The following is a 23,604-nucleotide window of genomic DNA, read 5'->3' on the forward strand; positions in this document are numbered from 1 at the left end:
GTACTGTTTAATCACAAAAATACACGACTTATTATAAAAGTGATGAAAAGTAGAAAAACAAGAATAACTTTCACCAGCACATTACAAATAAGAATACCCTGAGAGAACTTAAGTGCATATCATTTTAAAGAACAGTATTATCCATTTAGTTATATGCTCTCAACAAGCTGGCACATTTCTCTTTTCAACCTTGTCAGCATTGGAAATCACAATCTTACATCTAAGACACATTTAGTTATATCAATATTATGATTAATGGACATGTTATGATGGCGGCATGGGCGACCGAATAGTAACTTTAGTATCGCTATCCGCGTGGGTTCAAACCCCGTCAGGGACGAGCCAGTGTTTCCTTGAGCAAAAAAAAAAATACACTCATTGCTCAATACTGGTTGGATCCAGACATGTGTCTATAAGCTTCATACACAATGGCACTAAAATAAATTCTGTGTAATTAAAAGAACACGAGGTTGCGACGACGCGAAGGCTTGCAATAAGATATAGCAAAATGGGTGTTTGTCATATTCTCAGCCAATTTAGGAATGAAAATAACTGTTTTTATTCTACAGTTTATGAACGTTATATAAATATTATCACATACTACAACTGCTTTTCCTACAGGAAACAACTTCTGAGGAATCTCCATCACAATATTTTCCCAGAGGCGAGGGTGACGGATTTGTGCAGGAACGTGATCTAGACTTTAACCCGTCCCCACACGTCACTGAACAGGCGCTCCATTGTCCCCAGTTAGTCCAACCACCATCTTGAATATCAAAAATCATTCATATAAAAGTCATCCGTACAATGTGTTGTCTCTCAAAAAATTGAGAAAGCCAATTAAATAAACGATGTCGTGAAAATTATTCATTTAATTAGATTGAAAGGAAAGCAGGTTGAAAGGATAGCAGTCAGTACATGTAATTACGCACGCATCAGTACTAATGCAAGAGAAGTGTGCAACAGCGACACCTACCGGGAACAGAAACAAGTAAATGAATTGAGGCACATATGGAATCAGTCCACAGTTATTTGCCTTTCGTTGACCACAATAAGGAAGTAAATCCGCATAAAAGAGTGCCTGTGTTTAATGCCAGATATAAATGAATAATTGAATGAAAGAGATAGAAAAAATGCCATTTCCTGACAGAATTCATTTCAAATAGTTGGTAAATGCCAATTTTGATCCAGATTTTATGCGAGTAAGTATTTTTTTAGTGTTTTTCTACATGACAGAACTCACATGGTTCCGGCTAGTTACTGAAAACTGTCAGACTGGTGTATTTTGAACTGAAATGCTGTGGAAAAATGATGAATGACCCCTAGTTTGCTATAGTTAGAATTATTTATCTTGGATGGTACTGTAAGCACAAGTGACTTTGATTTGATTGGAGAGTTAGTAAAATTGCCACAGGGTTTAATGTTTATATAGAACATATAGTGAAATTAATTGTGGTCTGAGGCCTGATTAGAAGCTTGTTTTTACATGGAGTAAATCTTTTTGACAGGTAATAACTTTTTCATTTTTAGAGCAATTTTAATGAAACTTGGTCATGAAGCAGATAATTGATGTATAAATCTGAGTTTGTAATTAAATTACACAAGTGCTTTTATTTTCTTTGTATTATGTAATTTTATATAATAATATATACATTTTTTTAAAAAAATCTCAAAAAGCTACTTTCAGTTTAGAAATGTCTGTTTAAATATAGCCAGGAGGTCATTACCTGTACAGGTTACAGCCTCCCTTTAAATAAAAGTTAAAATGGAAGCATTTTTTAAAAATTATTTAGAAAAAAATCAATGAAAAATCTATGCTAAACAGACAGGGCTGTATGATATGGCAGGGGTGTATAAAAGAAAGGACCAGTGGGCTATGGTATTGTTATTATTTCCAAGTTTCCTGATGTACAGTGGCACACCATGCATGTTCATAAACTTCTTTACCTGGTTCACAATAAAATTCTGTATGTTGAACCAGATTTAGAGGTCTCGCACCTGTGCCACGTGCCACTGTGTGTCGGTGCTAACCATTTGAGCCCCATTGCATCAATACCGAAAGGCTTAAGTGTGTGAACCGGGCCATTTGCTGCAGCCATGGGGTATACCGAGACTGTTTATTTGTTTGAGGTAAGTAATCGCTTTGTTGAAGAGACATATTTAAGGTGTTGATGGCCTCGGGATAAAGGTTGGTGCGTGCTTACGTGTCCTTTCATTTATTCTGATTGCATATTTCCTTATATTGTCCTACATTTAAAGGATTCCTATTATAATCCTACAAGTATGTTTCTGCTCCCATTCTTTTTACTTGTTAAGCAATAACAGTGTATTTCAAGTAAAATTGGTCAGTTCACATGTGCTAGACTTTGAATAATTGCTTATAAACAGCCATAGCCCATGAAAACTTGTGGAATTTTACTTAAAGCACTCTGGCATTGCAAAGAAATGCTAAAAGCCTGTGATTTAATTAATATAACATTTATTTCACAGTGTAAAATAACAACAGAGATGATAACAATTTCAAAATATCATGCAGGTTATGTAGAATGATACAGTAATGAAATATGAAATTCGCTTTAAAAGGAATAGTCCGTCACTTTTTAAGTAAACCATTTGTTAAGTTTGAATTTCAGGTCTGTACACAGACAGCACATTTGTTTAAGCTGGTTGTCTCGTGCGCAACCGAATATTTATTCCCCACTGAAGAAACACTGTTTTTGTTTATCTGTTTATATCAAGGGAGATAATTTATAGATTTTCTGAGTAAGTATGGTTGCTGTTGCCTCCCTTGGATGTTAATGGTGTTAGATCCAACTGACCTTTCCTGTAATGAGATATTGTAGAGTGTGTCATCTTGTATTTCAGATGTTCATGGAGTTGTCTACCCTTTGATAAAAGTTTGTGTTTAACTGTTTCAGGTTTTTTTTAATACTGTCTCTGATATGTTTCTTCTCTTTGCATTTGATGTAGGCTATAAGCTGCTTTCTCAGAGAGACGAATCCCTAAACACCCCAATTTCTTCTCAGCGCTGTCCGCAACACCGTTATTTAAGCGGTGAATGGTAGAACTGAGGCGTCCATGAACATTCCGTGCGAAATCATTATTTTTTGGTAGCGACACACTAATAGATAGATTCACCGCTTCACGTTTCTGCGTGCTGGTGCCCAATTTCATCTGTTCGATAGCGCTCACACTTATTTTCATTTTAACTATGTCAAAAATTAATTGTTTGTCATTCTCTTGTAGGCACAAGTTTGTAATTCTATGGCTGCTGAGGAACATGGAGCGGTTCCACCAGTTGTTTGTTACTCCACCAGAACACACGTATGAGTAGCGTCTACACTTAGAGCAGTCCCCAGCATAACAGCTCACTGTAGCATCCAGAACACGAGGTAAATATTTTTTTGATAGTATTCATATCTCCAGTATGAATTCTCATCATCTCTTTTAGTATAAAGTTACATCTAGCCTTTATGTCCTGGCTTAATGCCTTCTGTTGTTCATGCCTTTTGCACAATTATAACACAGGTTTAGTGTCTCTGATGTATCTACAAACATAAAAAGCACTTATTCAGGTAGATAAATGTACACAAAGGGGGTGATTATGCACAACTTCAGTGAATTACCTCCCTTTATTTATTTAGAAACTTAATGTTTTAAACTGTCAACAATTCTCATGCCCGAACAGGAATTTTTATCGTCTATTTTCATTGTAGATGAAGTCGCAGAAGCACTTGGTGGCAACAGCATTGCACTTCTTGAGAGCTCACTACCATCTGCAGTAGGCCTGGATGTCACTGGAAATTCATCTACAGTCAGTCTGGTGATAGATCTCTTAGGCTCAGTATCTACATGACAAGAGTTGTCAAACTTCAAGCCTTTATTCCATGGTGAGTTCCTTTGCTTGAACCCAGCTAATTTCTTCTTTCGGTCGCCTCGCATAATTGTACAGCAGTTGTGTATAGTATGAAGGTAAGTTGCTTTTTGATAAAGAGTCAGGAGCTGGGTCCATATTTATACAGTAAATGGAATTTCTGGAATTTCTTCAAATGTGGTTTTCAAGAATCACACAGAGGGACCCAGACTTTGGCATTCCTGGGTGGTGATTAGTACCTGGGGTAACAGTGTGTGGAATGCTGTGCATTGGACCACATTGACTGAGCAGCCACTTGGGGAGGTAATAATTAGGCAGGGCACTTTTCTACTAGACATAACTTTTGAACCAGTTGGCTTATGATAATAAATGAAACATCATTTTAAAGGCAAAATGCATGCCTTTCAAGACATAACCGATTTGACAAAATGAGAATTTACAAAAATTATGCCATGCAGTTATAGTATTATGTAATATGTCTAAATTTGGATATATTTGGTCTAAAAACGTTATTTAAGAAAAAAGTTAATTTATGTTAGTTTTAGATGCATATTTAAGTAATATTTGAATCACTGATGAGATTACTTTTTATTTCATGAAAATCATCCAAGTAATAAAAAAGTTTGAGCAATTTTAGTTTTAGAGTACTTTGAATTTGATAAGCTGCGGCCTGGCTTCAGGGCTGAATGGTACATATGGTACATAACAGGCTGTGAATTCATCAGTATATGTGATTAAGACTCAAAACTTTCCAGAATAATATGAGATAGCCTAGGAATGATGTATGCAAAATTTTATTAAGATCAGATAAACGTTTTTGAGTAAATAGGAATCAGTCCACAGTTATTTGCCTTTCGTTGACCACAATAAGGAAGTAAATCCGCATAAAAGAGTGCCTGTGTTTAATGCCAGATATAAATGAATAATTGAATGAAAGAGATAGAAAAAAGGCCATTTCCTGACAGAATTCATTTCAAATAGTTGGTAAATGCCAATTTTGATCCAGATTTTATGCGAGTAAGTATTTTTTTTAAGTGTTTTTCTACATGACAGCACTCACATGGTTCCGGCTAATTACTGAAAATTGTCAGACTGATGTATTTTGAACTGAAATGCTGTGGAAAAATGATGAATGACCCCTAGTTTGCTATAGCTAGAATTATTTATCTTGGATGGTACTGTAAGCACAAGTGACTTTGATTTGATTGGAGAGTTAGTAAAATTGCCACAGGGTTTAATGTTTATAAAGAACATATAGTGAAATTAATATTGGTCTGAGGCCATATGGATTTGTGTGGAACTATCAAAAATGTCGACGATACTGAGATGTGTGATTAAAGGCACATAGTGTCACAACAGAAATCCATATTTTTTATCTTTACAACTCTCACACATGTTGTTAATAATGTTTTAATAATGGATTACGAGTATGTAATATAGTTAGATGCTGAAGAAAGTAGTGCTTTATGTGCAGAAGGTTAAGGTAGCAAAATGGAAGCAAACTGATATTTTGACTGCCATACAAAATACATATACCAATTGACAAAAATACAAAAGAAGCAAAGGTAATTCAGGTATATGGCAAATGAAGTTTTGTTGGAAACTGTAAGAACATATAAAATAAAAAGTTTTTGAGAAATAAAAATGATGGCATCAATGAGGCATAATGGGCCTTAAAAGGGGAAAAATTGCATTTTGACTGTGAAATATGCTGTAATACAATTAACACATAAAACATGGCCTTGAGGGCGTAATGCAAGTTAACGGACTGGTTGGTCAGACCTCGGGAAGTATATGCGCTTCTGACCAACCAGTCCGTAAACTTACATTTTCCCGAAAGGCAATGTTTTATTTGTTTTGTCTAAATCCTTTCACTCTTTGATGCAGTTGTTTTTACTGTAATTTGCTTTCAAATAATAATCTTAATTTTTCAGTGTGTGAAATATCTCAAACCCTAGTAGGATTTTTTTATTACTTTCAAGGTTTGCAGAAAAACCATGCTCTTCTTATGATATTCCATTTTGTTAATCAAATAAAATAGTTAATGTTACTAGGCCACCCCTCTCCCGGAATTTCAAAAAACTGTATAAATAAAATTTATAATTAAATTAAAGACAAATCATGACTTTTGATCAACATGTAACGAATTTATGTGAAAAATAACAATAAATTCAGTAAAAAGAATCTTTTATCAACAAAATTAAATATTATGCCTCATTTGCATACGCCCTTCTATATTTGATATGACGTCATTCAGTCCATATAAGAATTATGGACTGGGTAGCCGGTCTTATCATATTAATTATAGAAGGGCGTATGCAAATGAGGTATAATATTACCTTTTAATATGGTCGTTATAACCTTTAATTATGATGTTTAATTACTTACTTTTTCAATAACATTTTAATCATTTTATATTATAATTATCAACATTTATTTTTTTTGGTTAACACGCTACATTGATATTGAATGTTATGTCAGTTTCAACGAATCTAAATTGATTTTAAAACATTTGTGTTGATTTACAATGTCATTAAGTGTAAAGCATTACAGTTTTTTTGTTTATATTCTAATAAGAAAATTTTGCATTGAAATAATTAATAAACATCCTTGCTTATATGTGTTGATAAACTGAAACAATTTTATCAAACTTACTTGCACATGGACGCAGTAAGCATATTCTATCATCTAAAGTGTCGCCAAAACATTGAAGTCCGTTTCTGTCTGGTATCGGGTTCGAGCAATTACGATGTCGTCTTTCTATGCCTACACCACATGTTGCAGAACACGCGTTCCAGTTCGACCATTTAGTCCATCCACCATGCACTTTGAAAAATATATGCTATTCACAATGAAGGAGTCCTTAAAACGATTATATATTTCATACATAATATTCGTTTGTTTGTTTATTTGAGTTAAGCAGCATATTGACACATTTCTGGTCATACCGCGCCGAACACCGAATTATTAAAATGCGATTATAAAGTCGGAAGTGAATTGTTGCTTATAAAATGATTTGTTTATACTTAGAATGCTTTATATGATTTTTTAACTGAGAAAAAACGGTCTGCTAGACATTGGTTTTCAATGATTTTTTTTAAAGTGAAACATTATTGCAGGCTATACAAATGGGGAATCATCTCCTGTTAAAAGATCAGAATGCAAAACTCTAGTGTATTTAGTTATACATGTTAGAAGAACCATTGATTGATTGACGGTTAAGAAGAAATAAAGATTGTGATACGTCACGACAAGGGTTGATATTATAAAGTTTGTTTAATACGACTTTGTCTCAGTCCCGGCTTTGTTCCAGTTCGAATTTTATTCAAATGATGTAAAAGTTAACTTATGAAAAGTTTAAATCAACACCTGTTGACAATTAGTCTACTGGTTAAGTATTTAATGGTTTTTTACTTTAAGCTAAGCCAATACTTAATGGCATGTGATCCAACATAACTTGACTGACTTAGTTAACATTTCGTGCAATTTGATCAGGAGTGTCTTTATCATAATGTTATCGCATTTTCAAAGTAAACAGGGAGAAAGAATCTGAGAAAAAATATACACATTTATGACAATTATTCTGTGATTAAGTGACAAGGCTTAAACGAGGGCCTTTGCTTCAGCAATAAATATAAAGACGCATTATCACGAAGTCTCCTTCTAGAGAAAATTTATTTTAAAACACGACTCCACGAACTAGCATCATAGTTATCCAACCATCATCAGATTTATCCTTGTAAAAGCGGATAAAATAATTATGTTCTTTTATTTTTGAAAAAAGTTCTTTAAAAAGTTCAGAAGATTTGGATGATTGAAATACTAACCACGCAAGAATTCTTCTTCAACGTTTTGAAGAATACAGTTTTGGTTTATTTTTCGATTTCCGTAACTTATTTTTACATGAAGGCCTACTGGTTTAATTCCCTTTGGTTTGTTTCAAAATGTGTCGCTATAATTTGATTTCAATGTTTTTCTAACAGGAGATTTACTATTTGACAAAAACTTAGCTGCATAAAAAAAAGGGAAAGCTTTTTTTCCCGAAAAGAAAATTAAATTTTTTCCCCTTTGTTTTTCCAGAAAAAGGGGGTTTTTCCCTACAGGGATGCCCGAAAAACCCGTAAAAAAAATAAAATGTAAAAAAAATTGCATTTTTTGGAGCTTTGGGGTTTAAAAGAAATTTACTACCGTTTTGTGTTTTCGAATCTGGTTTTCCCCTAAGTATTTTAAATTCCAAACCCTTTTCCTTTAAATTTGTTTTTTTCAGAGAAACCCCCAAATTTTTGGGGGTTTCAAAATAAATAAAAAATAATTTTTAAAGGGATTTAAAGTACGCCCCTACTAAAATAAATTATAAAAAATGAATTGAAAATTGCAAAATTTTCCAAAGCTTTGAAAAAAGGGTTGTTTTTAAAAGCATGTCTTAAAAATCAGTCGTGTCCCAAATGAAATCAAGTCCGCCATTTGCGGGAGGAGGACGGAACATTTTTTCTTTTTTTAAAAAGTCTGAAGCCCCCATTTTCACAATTTTACTTCAAAAAATTTTAAAAAAAAGGAGGACCAGCTTTTTTCCCAAATTCCCATCCATTTTAAAAAAGGGTTTTGACAAATGGAAACTTGGGTATGCCAAAATAAATGAAAATAAATTTTGGGGGAATTTGGAAGATTTTTTAAAAAGGGGCAACAGCAAGTCAAAACACTTTGAATTGCAAATAATTTGTTTCCTTTTTAATGCCTACATGGCCCTTTTAGTAAACAAATATTTTTTTGTCAAACTTGAAACATAGTATTGGAAATTTTTTTCATATTAATTTTTGGGTTAAATTTGGTAAAAAAAAAGGGGTTTTTTTGAAAAGAGTGTTATAGCATAGAAAATCGTATCATATAAAATTAGCCACTATAAAAATAAGTGTCGAAATTGAAACCTGAGAAATCATTAACCACATTGATTATGATTTGTAACCGAAAAAAGTATAGTAAGTCAAAGCGTTAAGCTTACCAAGTGAACACAGTGAGCAGAATTTTGCACAGATTAACTTGGCTCGATGAATATCCTTACAAATATTGAAAAAGCTATTTAAAAAAGCACAATCCACTTTCACATCATCAATACATGCTCCGGCTGAAATATAAATAGTAGCCACCCTAATAGTGTTATCACCGCATTTGCAATAAACTATGCCGTATGCAGACAATGGACTCTTTCATAAAGGATAACCACAACTAAAACTCAGTAAATATCGGCTTATATCGGTAATGCTGGGTGATATCTTTAAACCCCATAAATTGTTTTTGCCTCCTTTCGGCAGTGTTCGAATATATAATGTTAGTTGATGGTGTTGTTATTTTTGTCATGTGATAGGATGTTTTTCATTATGATATCATTTTTGACCCTTTTAGAACTTAATGTTAAGAAAAGTGGATGTTCTGTTCGTCTTTTTGTTGTTCAGTTACCAAGAAATATTTGAAAGGATGAGCTTACGTGTCAAATGTGCACACAGATTTTTATTGCATCTATCTTTACTACAACATTCATGGCAGTCCAAAGTTTGTCGCCCACTTATCTCTCGACCGGTCAAATTCCCGGCACCACTGGCACTTACTCCACATAACTGTAAAATGGAAAAAATGAGCTATAGACAGGAAACTTCAAAAGCGGACAGTACAGGCATATATGGTTTCTATAAAGGTCCTGTACAGTCTGATTCTGCGATTGTTGAAAATTTATAAAATTTTACTAATTTCCGGTAATTTGAATCTTATATTCATATTGTTGGTTTAGAACATCAGTACGTTGAAACTAAGATGGTATTTTTGCTAAGACGAGAACGGAAAATTAATAGTAAATTATGTCACTTATTTTGCCATACACTTGTTTTATATGAACCAAATATTAGATTTTTGCTAATTTTGTAAAATTGTTTTTCGGTATATCTCTTGCCTACCTGATTGTCTATACATCCGAGGGTGCTTCTTTGTCCTGTGGATTTTACTTCTATATGACATGACTGTAAAATAGCAAGTAAACATAAGTATAATATAAAGCGTTGACGAATAATTTGAGACATTTTGGAGTCATCATTTATCAGTTTTAATAGTGATTAGGGGAGACATGGTCTCGTTGTTATATAACCCTTTTCTGTATTCTGTCTCAAATCGCAAGAATTTAATTGGTCAATAAATACCCGAGTTCTGTAATGTCTTTGTAACTTTGAATCCTGTATCATCCCGGCTTGGAATTTTATTGTCATACTAAAGGTATCTTCCTGACTATTAATATATCATTTTTCTCTATATGACAATAACCTGACCCTCATTCGACAATATTTGCGTTAACATTATTATATTCAATTACGTGTCAATATTTATCAAAATAATATTATATTATGCGAACTGGTAGTAGAACATTTCTTTGACCAATATAGCATAATAATACTGTTAGATATTTACCTGACCGGCATGGCATTTTGTCACTGTAAGACATTCATCAACGTCAGCAATGTCGGTACAATTGTAACACTGCAAGGCGTCTAAAGTAAATGTTTTATTATGAAGTACAATGAATAAAATATTTTAGATTGTTTTATCATATGCTAATGTGTTATCGTCATAGTAAAGTTCAGCTTCATTTGTATAATTACCTAGCGTTCTTCTTAAAGTTAAAAAACTGTAAAAGTGACGATAGATAAAAAGTAGTCCAGCAAAAAGGTTCTCATTTTACCACGTGATCTGGGCAATATACGGTAATTTGTTTTAGGACCGAAAGTGATACAACCATGTATTTAATGCTTACCAGATGTCTTTGGAAAGGAAAGCAGCAGGTATATCGAAAAACCTAAAATATACAATATGTAATGTAATTCTGGTCATTTTACATTCTGTTGAAGGAAAAGTAGGTACCAATACATCTGTGTAATGACAAGCGAATTGTTTTTCTTAATAGCGTATGCAATAGGTAGCAGCTGAAGGTGACTTTAATTGCAAACCCATGCACTCAGTAAAGATTTAACTTGAACATAATTAAATGTTATTTCAGATAAATATTTCGACCATTGTACACATGATGAAGAAAAACAAGGTGTTGCTGCCAAAATAAAAGATCATATCTTTCGGACGAGTTTGACTGACTGATAAGTTTTTAAAATTCGGACTGGTACCTGACACACATCATAGACGACATTCAGGAGCATTATTTCCATTTCTTTGTCTTTTATTGGGATTTGCTCTGCAGATGTTGTACTTAATATGTATAAGTTATTTTCAACCTTAATAAGACCCCTAATATAGCGTTTTCATTAAAAAAAAAACAAAAAACAAAAAACAAAAAAAAACAACAAAACTTTTGTTGCCATAATGTTAGTTCTTGTTTGTCATATTCCAAATTGTAGAAAGCTATGTTTGAAATAGTTTATGTCCATTTTAACGAGTGTTTTGCTATTTTCACTTTCGTAAATTCATATAACAGTTATAAAAACACAAAATACACCAACAAACAATAACAAAAAAAAAACAACAACAAACAACTAAAAATGAAAATATTACCTAACGTAATCGCAATCATTCTGTTGTAAAGTTTGCTCCTGTCCCGTCTACTGGCACGAAACTTGTTCTCATTTATTAGATAACCATAAGAACATGTACGTACCAAATATGACGCTATCTGAATGACAGAGTCCTATATTTTGATAAATTAACGACATTTGAACAAGAGATTGCCCTCAAAGTACTAAAGTGTCTTTATGAAAAGAGGTTATGACCCTACTATTTTAAGACATACTGCATGCTTAGTGTTCAACCCTTTTACAGTTAGACACTACGCTTTCCTCTTTTGATTACATCTGACGGACCAAGAGGGACTCTATCATGGACAGTTCTTAAAGCCCTTTGGGACTGAATTGTCTTAATGTTCGTCTTCTGCCTTGCTTCGTCGCGTCCTTGTAGGTGATTTTCTTGTTGTTCTGTCTTCCTTTAGGACATTGAGTTTTTTGTTATGGTCATTGGGCTTTACATATATATGTTTCTACATTATCCTTTTGGTGTTTTACTTATTTAACCTCTTGTCACCATACCAACTGTTAGAATTTCACTTGGCGGGGATTCATTTTATTTACACTGTCTCGTTTATAGGACCATGGTGGGGCTAAGAATGAGGTTTGGTGCACCATTAACCGGTTTAAACTCCCCAGCAGTACTTGTGCTGCTGACCGTTCAAAGGCGGCGCCCCTCTGTGTTCCTCAGATGTATGGTATGTCTATGTTGTTTCATACTGTTTTGGTGACACTTTTGCTTGTGTCCCTTGTTGTTTTCTCGTCTACGGTAAGTATCTTCCCCTTTGCCCCTAGTCTTATTTCTTTAATTTACTTCCCCCATTCCTCGGGTCTCCTGTCCCTTTCCCCTGTGCCCATTGACTTTGTGGGCATATTATTCAATCATTTATTTGTCTTTACTCTTACGTTGTCAAGATAAGACAATTTATTACATTTATTTAACATTAAAAGATTTCCACTCAGGTCCAAAACCCCCAGGAACATTAAATTTGACTTTCTTACATATATCAACTAAGAAAGTTAAAACGTAAAAATTCCGGAAGGTCAGAAAGCAATTCCCTAAAAATAAAATTGCTAAGTCGCTTTTCATTTTTCTGCCATTTTGCACAATAAAATTAAACGATTATTCTGAAAAATAAGATTGGGAGAATGATCTGAAAAATCGCAAACGAGTTACAGTCCCCGACTTACACTCAATTGTACAAAAATATCAGACTACTGTAAAATAAGTGTGACTATTAAATGAACGACTAACGTGTAGTAGAATGTATAGTTTGTTTTCATAGTCGATAAAATATATTTTGAATTTAAATTACAAACGTTCCAAATGACACGTGGGTCATGTGGACCATTGAAGGTTCTTACCCCAGGTTTTGTTGCAATACACAGTCTGTTGCATTTCGCGTCATTTTCTTAAAGGAAAACATGCAGTTTTATCTTTTTCTTTGATAATAGCTTGTATGAATATTTTGTGGTGTATGCTTACAAAAATTCTCATATTGTTTTATTATTTCTAATTGTTTCATTATTTATTTGGAGTAATAAGTGTTCATCATCAATTTCATTATACGAAAAAAACACTTATAATGATATAGAGCATGATATTTTTTTAAGATAGCTGTCAGGTCTCATACAAAGTGTTCCTAGATATTGTACAAGTACTTACAACGTGTTCTCTTATGTAAGTCAGGGTTACTGGACGATACGAATAATTTCATACACAAAGATCTTCGTCACGAAAAAGATGAACCTCGACCACGGCTTTTACTCACAGTACACTATATGTATCATGTTGACGCACGCTCTTACCTAATAACCTAGATAAGGTTTATTTCAGTAGTACGCAATAGCATTTAGAATGTTTGAAATTGCGCATTTTATGATGACCATCATCAGTGAACGCGATTATTACATATCAAGAAAATAACTTTTGACGGACAATTCAAGATTATACAACTTGGTTTCGGTTCCTTATAGAAAACGGTAGATTGTCCGCATTTTGATGTTGCTGTTGATGTTGCAAATCACAGCTACACATCATTCACATATAACAAAGGAACTCCGCTGAGGTTTATAAGCCTAAAAACATAAAAATATAATTTTTCACATAGATAAACATGAGCACTTAAAACAGAAATATAAATAAAATATAACCAAGAAATATACAAGAAATACATTAAAACTCATATGTTTGTGCTATTCTCAGTCCGATTTGAGTGAAAAGCGTTTAAACGCTTTTCAATTTTGGGTCATTTTTCACTATTATAATAATTATTCTGGAAAAACGAGGGAGCTAATGATCTGAAATTTTGCACATTCGCTATTAGTATAGATCTACATCAAATGGAGAAAAAATCTCAAAAAATTATTTCCAGTCTCGTCTTGTCAAAAAATCTCAGTGGAGTCCCTTTAAAGATCATGTAACACATTTTTTATGGTTTTAAATCATAAATATGATGCCCATATTAAGATTTATCAATACTGTAAGTATTAAAAAGCATTATGTATAAAGACATTATCGAATTTAACATTTCATGTAAGTAAAGGAAGGTAATGAGAAATTTATTTTCTATAAAGTCTTAGTCAAAATTTTCAATAAGAAATGAATGCATATATTTTATTGATTACATTTAATATGCACAAATATTTGCAGTACATATTTTACATATTCTTCGATGTTTGAAAATTGTTTTATAAGCATAATCATATACATATATAAAATGTCACTTAAGTGTGGTATACAACCTCAATTATAACATACAGGATCTTTAAAGAATACCAAAAGTAACTCATGGAAGAGAAAGGTAATATACGTCCGCAATTTGTTTGCCTCTATAAAATATATGACCTATTCGAATGTTGAATATCAGAGCTAAGGTTTGAATTTTCATAAAAAAGGAAAGAATGGTCCACTGTTTCAAAGACTTTTGAAGATCCAATAAAATCATGCCACAAGATGGCATTTATTCGATAAAATGAAACCTCTTCTTACCCGAATTGAAACATAAATAATATGGCCTTTAGTTTAAGATTGGAATAGATTTGGTACAAAATACAAAATGTTTAAAAAGGAAATAGAAATAATAAAAAATTCCTGTAACTGCCAATTACAGTTTACCCATTTTTTTAAAAAGAGGAACATCTCTCCCTGCCTTTATATCATCAGGTTCAGTATAAGAATCCTACACTGGCTGCCGGTACAGACCGGAATATCTAGCTCGAGGGTAAATGTGTACGGCGGTGACAAGGCTCTGTCGAGTTTCCGCTAAACAGTTACCCGAGAGCTAGATAATCCCGTCTGTACCGACAACAAGTGTTTGATTCTTTTTCTTGCATATTAAATGTCATTTGTCTTCGGAACAAAACTTACGAAAACTGATATTCTCATTACGCTCTTTTTTCTTATAGAAGCGTATGAACTTACAGACTTCATTAATAACGGTAAAATGACGTCATCCTTAGAGCGCATTTCATTCATAAAAGGCGCGCGGCAATGACGTCATTTAAAGCACGTGACTTGTCTTACATGGTGGGTGTAAGACAGGGTTTTCTAGCACCGGTGTTAACAGGAGGTAATCCTGTCTGATACGCAAGAATACCCTGTATTAGTGCTAAAATAACAATATGTGTTGAGGGTCATGTGATATAAGATGCACCAAGAATAACAAAACGAGACGAGATACAGTCTGGATAAGTAGATTATATTTGAATCTTGCTCATCAAAATTTAAAATAGTAATTTCAGCTATCAACGAAAAAGAACAATCTTTAGATAAAACCCTTAAGATGTAAGAAAAATGACCAAGCTGCGCGCTTGAACTTTTTAATTAAGTAGGCATTTTTGCAGTAAGATTTGATGAAAAAAGTATATATATTTATACGTCATCAACCTTGCGTTTATCACATATTTATAAACATACATGAATATAATTACTAATCGATGAACTACCTTTTACATGGTAACCAAGTTCTTTAATGGATTTCCATAATGTTAAAGAATCATTCTTATTATTTTTCAAAAGATTAAGTCTTAATTGTTGTTATTTGCTGTGATTCTACACATTTTAAGTACTAAAAATTTCTTCGTTTTGTATTTGATATAAATGAAAAACATTATCCTGTCAATATTGTATAATCTTCGGAAAATATAATTTAATCCGTTGTTCAGTACGCATTTTCCGAACAGGGGCAATGTAATCAATAAAAGTTAAATGTTAAAACATTTGTGCTTAACCTCAGAGTGTTTCGTTATGATTTTATAACTAACAATGCCGCGACGGTGAGAAATTGTTAATACGGACTAACTTTCTATAAAACGAAGATAAAGAAAAGTGATAAAAATATAAGTATACTTGTGAATCAGATATCCAGACAACCAGTTCATACGGTTACTAATTTCATATATAGCACTATAAAACCAAAAGTGCATTTAACAAATTCGTTTTAATGTTTATGTAAAACAACGACGGTATCTGCACTATTACATGGATACACATCTTTATCATATACAAGTAAAATAAAAGAGAAAAATGACAAAAAGAGATAAATTTATTGGTGAATCAGATATCCAGAGAACGAGTTCACAAGATACCATTGGTTTTTTATAGCAGTGTTGGTGCAGCCAGCAGTGCATTTAACAAATACTTTTGAATGTTCATGTAAAACAGCAACTGTATCTGCACTATTACATGTCTCATCATTACTATCGTATACATGTAGAGTAGCATATGCATTCCCATCTACTGTGAGATCTACTACGACTTCTTTTTGGTTGTGCGAACAAATTTGTACACTAAATGAGTACGTTCCATTGACAGGCGCAGTGAAGAATCCAGTAGATGTATTATAAGCATTTCCTTCATTAACAAGTGTAGAGCCAAATATTATAGCTTGTCCATTGCCGGGACTTGTGTTTGTTACATTCTTGGCTTTAAATACTATATTTGGACCTGTAAAACAAAATTTGTAACAAACGTGTGGTAAGATATAACAATATTATCTATTGAAGGGTATAAGTTACTTTGAAAATTTTGATTTCTGTTGATCTGTATAGCCATAGAAAAACACAAATCATTATAAAATTGTAAACATAACAAGAAGATAGGCAAAAAATAATTTGGTACTTTCGTTTAATAATAGCAAATTACAATGTAACATCTTTCAGACATGAGTTATACCGACAACCTCACTAATTCCGATTAAAGGACATATTATAATGGCGAAATGGCCGAGTTGTTATCACCTAAGTATCGCTATTCGCGTGGGTTCAAACCCCGTCAGGGGCGAGCCAGTGTTCCCTTAAGCAAAAATTTTACACTCATTGCTCAGTACTGGTTGGTTCAAGAAGTGTGTCTATAAGTTATAGAAAATCGGACAAAAATTAATTCTGTATAAACAAAAAGACACGAGATTACAATGACGCGAAGGTTTGCAATTAAATACAAAACAAAATGCTTTTATCATGTTCTCAAGACTTTTTTAGAATGGAAATCATTGTTTTTGTTCTAATGCTTATGGATGTTATATAAATGTTATCAGATATCATACTACAACTGCTTTTTGTACAGACAACATCTTCTAAGGGAATTCCATCACAATATCGACCATTCATTGACGGTGGTGGATTTGTGCAGGTTCGTGATCTAGACTTTAAACCGTCTCCACACGTCACTGAACAGGTGCTCCATTGTCCCCAGTTAGTCCAATCACCATCTTGAATACAAAACATCATTAATGTAAAAGTAATCTCTACAATTTTTTTATATCTTAAATGTTGAGAAAATTAATTAAATAAAACGATGTGGTGAACATCATTCCAGAAATACCAGGAATTAAGCTTTAAATTTTATATTATATATTAAATGTTCACGTAATAAACTTTGTATTAATGCGTAATATATCCTTTTTACAAGAAATCAAGAATTCTAACAATAAAACACATTATGCTTACCACATGCATATTTAAATAAGCATAATAATGCGCATGCAGCGCAGCCTAAACGTTGTCACAACGTCATAAGAGTTACTAAAACATAACAAAATGTTGTAAAAGTATTTGCCGCTGTACGCAATATCGATCAAAGCTTTATAACCCATTAGGTAAATATTTTTAATACATGCTTTTCGGTGGTTTATAGAAATATATCAGTGATATAAAACTGGTAACTTCACTGTTTGAAACAGTGAAATTACCACTTTGATAATTCACTGTTTTGAATTTAAGCCCCTTACGTTGTTTCAGTGAAATACCAGCGTGCACAGTACTGGGTACCAACTTAAATGACGTCACGTTGTATTATTATTTGGCGCGCTTTTCATTCAGTATTAGATGTAATGTCTTTTTAAAACGTTTATTTGCATATAATAAAAAGAAAATTTGTTTAGTTTAGTGTAAGATCGAAATATATTTCACCTTTTGAACACCAAAAGTTCATATTTCACTCGTGGCTGCGCCACTCGTGAAATATACCTTTTGGTGCTCACTCGGTGAAATATATTCCGATCTTACACTGAACTAATCAAATATCCTCTATATGTCCTAATGTCACATTAAAAGAACAAGTTAAATGTTGATGTTGCACATCAAAGACGCCGCAAAATGAATTGAACAGTCAATCAGCATTGAAAATTGTTCTCTATTACAGTTGAATATCCGAAGCACAAATCATTTTTTTCTCTCCATGTTCTTGGTATGTGCACGTTGTTTAAAAATAAAGTTGCATATTTTTGTTAAAAAGTAGAACCTAATGCATAAAATTCACAAAGTAATGCCATGTCTTATATTCTTAAATGTTTGTCTGTTGTGACAAAGATTGAAACGTCTGGTCGAAGCAAAATAAATACAAAATAATAAATAAATACAAGTAAAATTGAAATGATTGGTATACTTAAAATAAATTCAAGACAATATGTGCCGAGAATTTATCCATTTAAATATTGGTACGAATTGCATAATGTTCGAATGATTTTGAGGACGAACTGTTCTGCAGTGGCGTAACCGCCTCTTTAATAATGGGCGTGGTTTAGGCTTTGTAACTTGTAATTTAATGATTCGACATGTGAAATTGATCAAAGTTGTCCTTGCTCCCTTCCGCCCCGTCAACGAAGACTAAATACTAGCATATGGAGCATCATATTAAATTTGGCGACAATTTAAGGCGAAGTCGAACTTCAACAGAGGCGGAGCAAATGAAGTAAGTGACACTGCCACAATCGTATAGACAGGCTCATTAGCACGTCATTATTTGTTTGGGTCGTTAGACCAAACAAATAATGGTAGCGAAATTTCAGACCCTGATGTTCTTATTTGCAAATGCCGAAAGTAGTCCAAACTCCTCGGAGCGGTTACTTCCCTTCATATGTATATTAACGCCAAAAAATTACGGGCAGATCACTGCGTAAAGATTGTCAAATGACAGGCGCATTAATTTTCTTAACGAAAAAATAGTTCCCGATTGGTCGAAGATTTCTAATATTGTGTTATTCTTATAGATATACATGTTTATATTCAGCTCCGTGATAATAAGGGTTACAAACTCTAATTAAGAATAATATGGTATTCTTAAGGCTTTTATCTTACAACTCCCCGTGGTCGAGGGGTTTACACGCTCGCTCTAGAAGCGAGAGGTCCGGAATTCAAATCCCACTTCAGGCAAGTCTTTTTTGTTTGATTAAGCCAAATAAACACTGAATTTAATATCAGTATCGCAATTAGTCTTATAGCCAATTTACTATAGTTATTACACTGGAAACAGAATTTGGTGACACTTTACAAACTAACTGGTTTATAATCTCACAACCTTCACCTTTCTGACATTCTGAGACTCAAACAAATTCAGCGCCTTCTGTGCTTTGATTTATTATTTAGATAAAATTAGAAAATGATTATAAGAATATGATATTCAAAACATGGCACTATCACTTCAATAAACGTTTATTATAATCTTTAATGCTCTGTGACATGATGTACATCAGAAAAACTATTTTTATTAGAAAATTTGAAAAAGGGTGATTTTCAAGTCTAAAATTTTCCCCATTGCTGTATGGACAAATGCACATCTACTAGACACCGCTTGCAAGCGGCGACGTCGAATCAAATGAATACATCGGCTTGGATGTTCTTAATTTCAATAGGAATATGTTTTGATCAAATGTAGTAAATACTTAAAACTGATCTTAGAAATATGCAGTTCATCAATTAAAATTTATTTAAAAAACCTTTGAAATTTCTGCAAGGCTGCACACGACAGCACATTTGTTGTTTTTCTCAAGCACTAAAGCGACGGAGAACGTAAATGTCATGGCATTTTTCCTATCCCGCCGACGATATGAATACTGCTCAACTTTAGCTAAGCACTATATGTTTGAGTGTGAATATTTTTGGGATAATCTTATAAAAGCCGTGCGAAAGGTTTTAAATTTTGATTTTTTCTGTTTTATCAATTCAGCTGAAGGACGAATTGAACCCTATGAATGAGTTTGACACTGATTTTGTGCCAGAGAAGAGGACGACCACTCCCTCCCCCACACTTTTTGAAGATTTCAGAACATGCAGGGTGTTTTCCAAATTTATTAAGTTGGATTTTTTGTTTACAGTTCGTGTTTGTTATCCGTGACTATCAATGAGAGCTTTGCAGCGCCTTCTCATACTCCTAATATGGTTTCTGATCGTTCTAACGGGTATAGCTGCCCATTCTTGGACAAACATGGCTCCAAGCTCCAGGGTGGTTCTGGGTTGCAGCCGACGAGTTGAAATTCTAACCTGCAGTTTATTGGATTTAAGTCAGACGAGCGAGCTGGTCAGTCCATGCGCTCAAAAGACTCACTCTCTAGGTCGTCCTGGATCACCCTGATCCCATAGGGGCGAGCATTATTGTCCATTAGAACGGACTGATCGCCGACTGATCCAGCATACAACCAAGCCTGGTTGTCTAAGATGTCGTATATGTATCGCTGACCTGCCTCACATTAACACATCCAGGTAGGTTCGTCCATCCCAGCTGATGCCTCCTCACACCAAATCTGACCACCTCCGTAGCGGTCATTCTCAGCAATATTTGTAGCCTGAAACCGTTCTCCTCGTCTTCTCCAGAATCTAGCATGCCTATCTGTGAAGTCAAGGCAGAACCTGAACTCATCAGTGAACAGAACGTGTCACCAGTGTTGTATGGTTCTCCGTGTAAGCTCCATGGTCCATTCCAAACGGGCCTGGCGATGTCGATCCGTCAAGGGATACCTATACAAGGTATTCTGGACCTAAAAATTACCTTCAAGCAGCCATCTACGTACCGTCTTCGTGGAAGCATTAGCAAGATGATTTCGAAGAGAAGCTGCTGTCGAAAACCTTGCACGACGTGCCTTTACGAACAAACCTAGATACGATTCTGGGCTGGTCTTGTGACCTTTTTCCGACCTACAGCATGCCTCCTGGCGAGTGTACCATGTAGCCGGTATCTTTGCCAGGCTCTGGTGATGACGGTGTGGTGTACACCAAGCGCCGCACCAACCTGGCAAAATGTCGCCCCCTGCTGCACCATCCCTACAGCCCTCCATAACTCTGCTTCTCTCAAATGCTGCCTAATGTTAGCATTCAACATATCGAAGTGACAGATGTAAGATATGTAAGCTACTGAATGACAATATGCCGGTAATGTCGCCGTATAACGAAAGACATGAGATTGTACACTCAATCAAAAACATGAAAATATTGGGGTGCATGCTTTCAATGCTACCTAGACGAGTTGTAACGGATAAGTCAACACAGATTCATGTCAGGGGACTATCTTAAACATCAGAATTTTCAAAAATTGGAAAGAAATATGTTTAATACTGGTGATAATATATAAAAAATAGCGTATGGTGCTTAGCAAAAGTTGAGTAGTATATTATCTTTAAGATAAGTCCAACAATCTAAAAAGAATGTCTATACTTCTAAAATCCTGTTTTTTGACTTTCAAGATACTTGTGTCTGGTTTCTTTTGTCATATTAGATGTTTATAATGTATACTATTCGGACTGTCAACAAATGTTTATGAAAGTGCCGCTTTCCGGATGCCTTAATGACGACGTTTTTGAAATAATAAACGTCGCAACTAGAAATTTTCAAACTTGATTGCATAATAATCCAATGTTCAAATGACTAAAAAGATAAAAAATCAAATTTTACGCTGGTACAAAAATAATGAAGAAAACATGACATTTGTCAAAATTATAAACAAATACCGGGTAATTCTGGATCATCCCTCTGTACAAAATACTAATTTACTATAATTATACCAATGACAGAAAAACAAAAGAAAAAGATAATTCATGTATATGGCAAATGAGTAATATTCTAATCTGTTGCAAGATATTTCAATAAAAAATGAGAAAAAATCAGTGATCACATGTGTCAACTCATGATAGCCAATTGCACGTTGCAGCTATAGCTGTGTAGCAGGAGACACAAAGCACATAAATTAATCAAGCCAAAACTCGTTTTATACGCCAACATAATTCAAACATAAAACTTATGCATTATGAACAAGTACTTTATATACCAATCATTCATGTAAAGTTTGATTGAAATTGCATTAGTGGTTTATGAGGAGTCGTCCGGACAAATTTTAAAAATAAAAATAATTAAATGGCCATGACTGACAAAAATCATTGAACCGGAGAATACCGATGATAGGCACGACTACACCAAGTTAAAATCATTCCTGTAAAGCATGGATGAAATTGTGTAGAGAAGTCAATACAAGCTTTTGTGTAGGTGGCAACACAAAAAGACACATTTTTTTCAAGGGTCATAGCTCTTTTCAAAATCACTCAAGCAGAATATCCGTGTAATATGCGCAAATACGTGCAGATCAATCATGTAAAGTTTTACTGAAATTGCAATTAGTAGTATAAGAGGAGTAGTCCGGACAAGAATTATTAAAAGGGTCATAACTTTGTCAAAAATCATTGAACCTGAAAATGCTGACTATATCATTACTAATCATTCCTGTAAAGTTGGATAAAGTTGCACCAGTACTTTTGAGGAGTAGCCCGGACATGTTCTGTGACGAACGGACGGAGACAAGACGGAGAAGTGACTCCTATATGTCGCCACTACTCTCTTGAGGTTACAGAAAATCGATAGCACAAATGATGCCTAATGGGCCGTTAAAGAGGACAAAATTGGATTTTTGATTGTTCCTTTAAAAAAATTCTAGGTGCTGCAATATAATATCTTATAAACGTCCATGCTAAATGTTATGACAAACTGAAGCAATTTATTAAACTTACTTGCACATGGACCCGGAAAGCACATCTGTACATCTAAAGTGTCGCCAAAACATTGAAGTCCGTTTCTGTCGGGTATCGGGTTCGAGCAATTACGATGTCGTCTTTCTATGCCTACACCACATGTTACAGAACACGCGTCCCAGCTCGACCATGCAGTCCATCCACCATGCACTAAAATAATTTGCGGAATGGTTTTATGCCTTTTTACAGATATATATCAAATATCGTACAATATTAGTAGAAAAAAAAGGATTAAGTATAAACGGATATCTATATTTCTATAAGTGCTCTTTACTTTCAAATAACAATGAATCTAATCCTTCTTGGTTGTGGAACCAAGTTAAGTATCAAATTAAGTATACATGTATATAGCTATAAGTGATCCAGTGATAAGTGATTTATAACAACGATTTTATTAATAAATAAAATGACATGAAACATTCATTGAATACTACATGAACTTTTGAGAAAAACATTTACAAAATGCCTACCTGGGCAAAGTTCCTTTGAGCAAGATTTAGTAGATATGTTAGAGCCGATACAGTCTAAACCCCCTTGTGCCGGGGCAGGATCCGTGCAAGTTCTTGTTCGAGTTTGAGTCCCGTTTTCACAGGTGACATCACACATTGACCATGGAGACCAGCTTCCCCAGTTTCCATCCACTAAATTAAAAGTAAGTGAAAAAGTTATGTTTGTATGCTTTTCATTTGTTTTGCTTTTTTTGCTCAAATTATATTTTCAGATCGAATGTTTGCAATTCTCTGATTCCCCCTCATTGCCAAGAAAATTTTGGACTTGTGAGAGGCTAAAAATGACCCCAGGTCGATCATAAGGTAACGTGTAACCAACGCTGAAAAGCCTTTGACTCTATCTGAATCCATTGAGAAGTTGCAGCACTTTGAAATTATTTTTG

At 34.0% G+C, this 23,604-nt stretch overlaps 1 protein-coding gene across 1 annotated transcript in view; it reads right to left on the bottom strand.

Annotated features, from left to right (window-relative positions):
- Nucleotides 1-23,604, bottom strand: part of LOC132742139 (uncharacterized) — a gene marked incomplete at its 5' end in the record, with an annotated part of 82,286 nt that overhangs the window by 20,192 nt on the left and 38,490 nt on the right. The window contains 8 exons of the mRNA XM_060730465.1: nt 602-766; nt 6,530-6,716; nt 9,820-9,882; nt 10,325-10,404; nt 15,971-16,369; nt 16,968-17,132; nt 22,692-22,862; nt 23,183-23,353. Of these exons, the coding sequence (XP_060586448.1) occupies nt 602-766; nt 6,530-6,716; nt 9,820-9,882; nt 10,325-10,404; nt 15,971-16,369; nt 16,968-17,132; nt 22,692-22,862; nt 23,183-23,353 (1,401 nt within the window). The remainder of the gene's footprint in view (nt 1-601; nt 767-6,529; nt 6,717-9,819; nt 9,883-10,324; nt 10,405-15,970; nt 16,370-16,967; nt 17,133-22,691; nt 22,863-23,182; nt 23,354-23,604) is intronic.

The sequence above is a fragment of the Ruditapes philippinarum genome, unplaced genomic scaffold (assembly GCF_026571515.1).
Source record: "Ruditapes philippinarum isolate M1 unplaced genomic scaffold, ASM2657151v2 ctg2354_1_1_1_1, whole genome shotgun sequence".
Taxonomy (NCBI): Eukaryota; Metazoa; Mollusca; class Bivalvia; order Venerida; family Veneridae; genus Ruditapes; species Ruditapes philippinarum.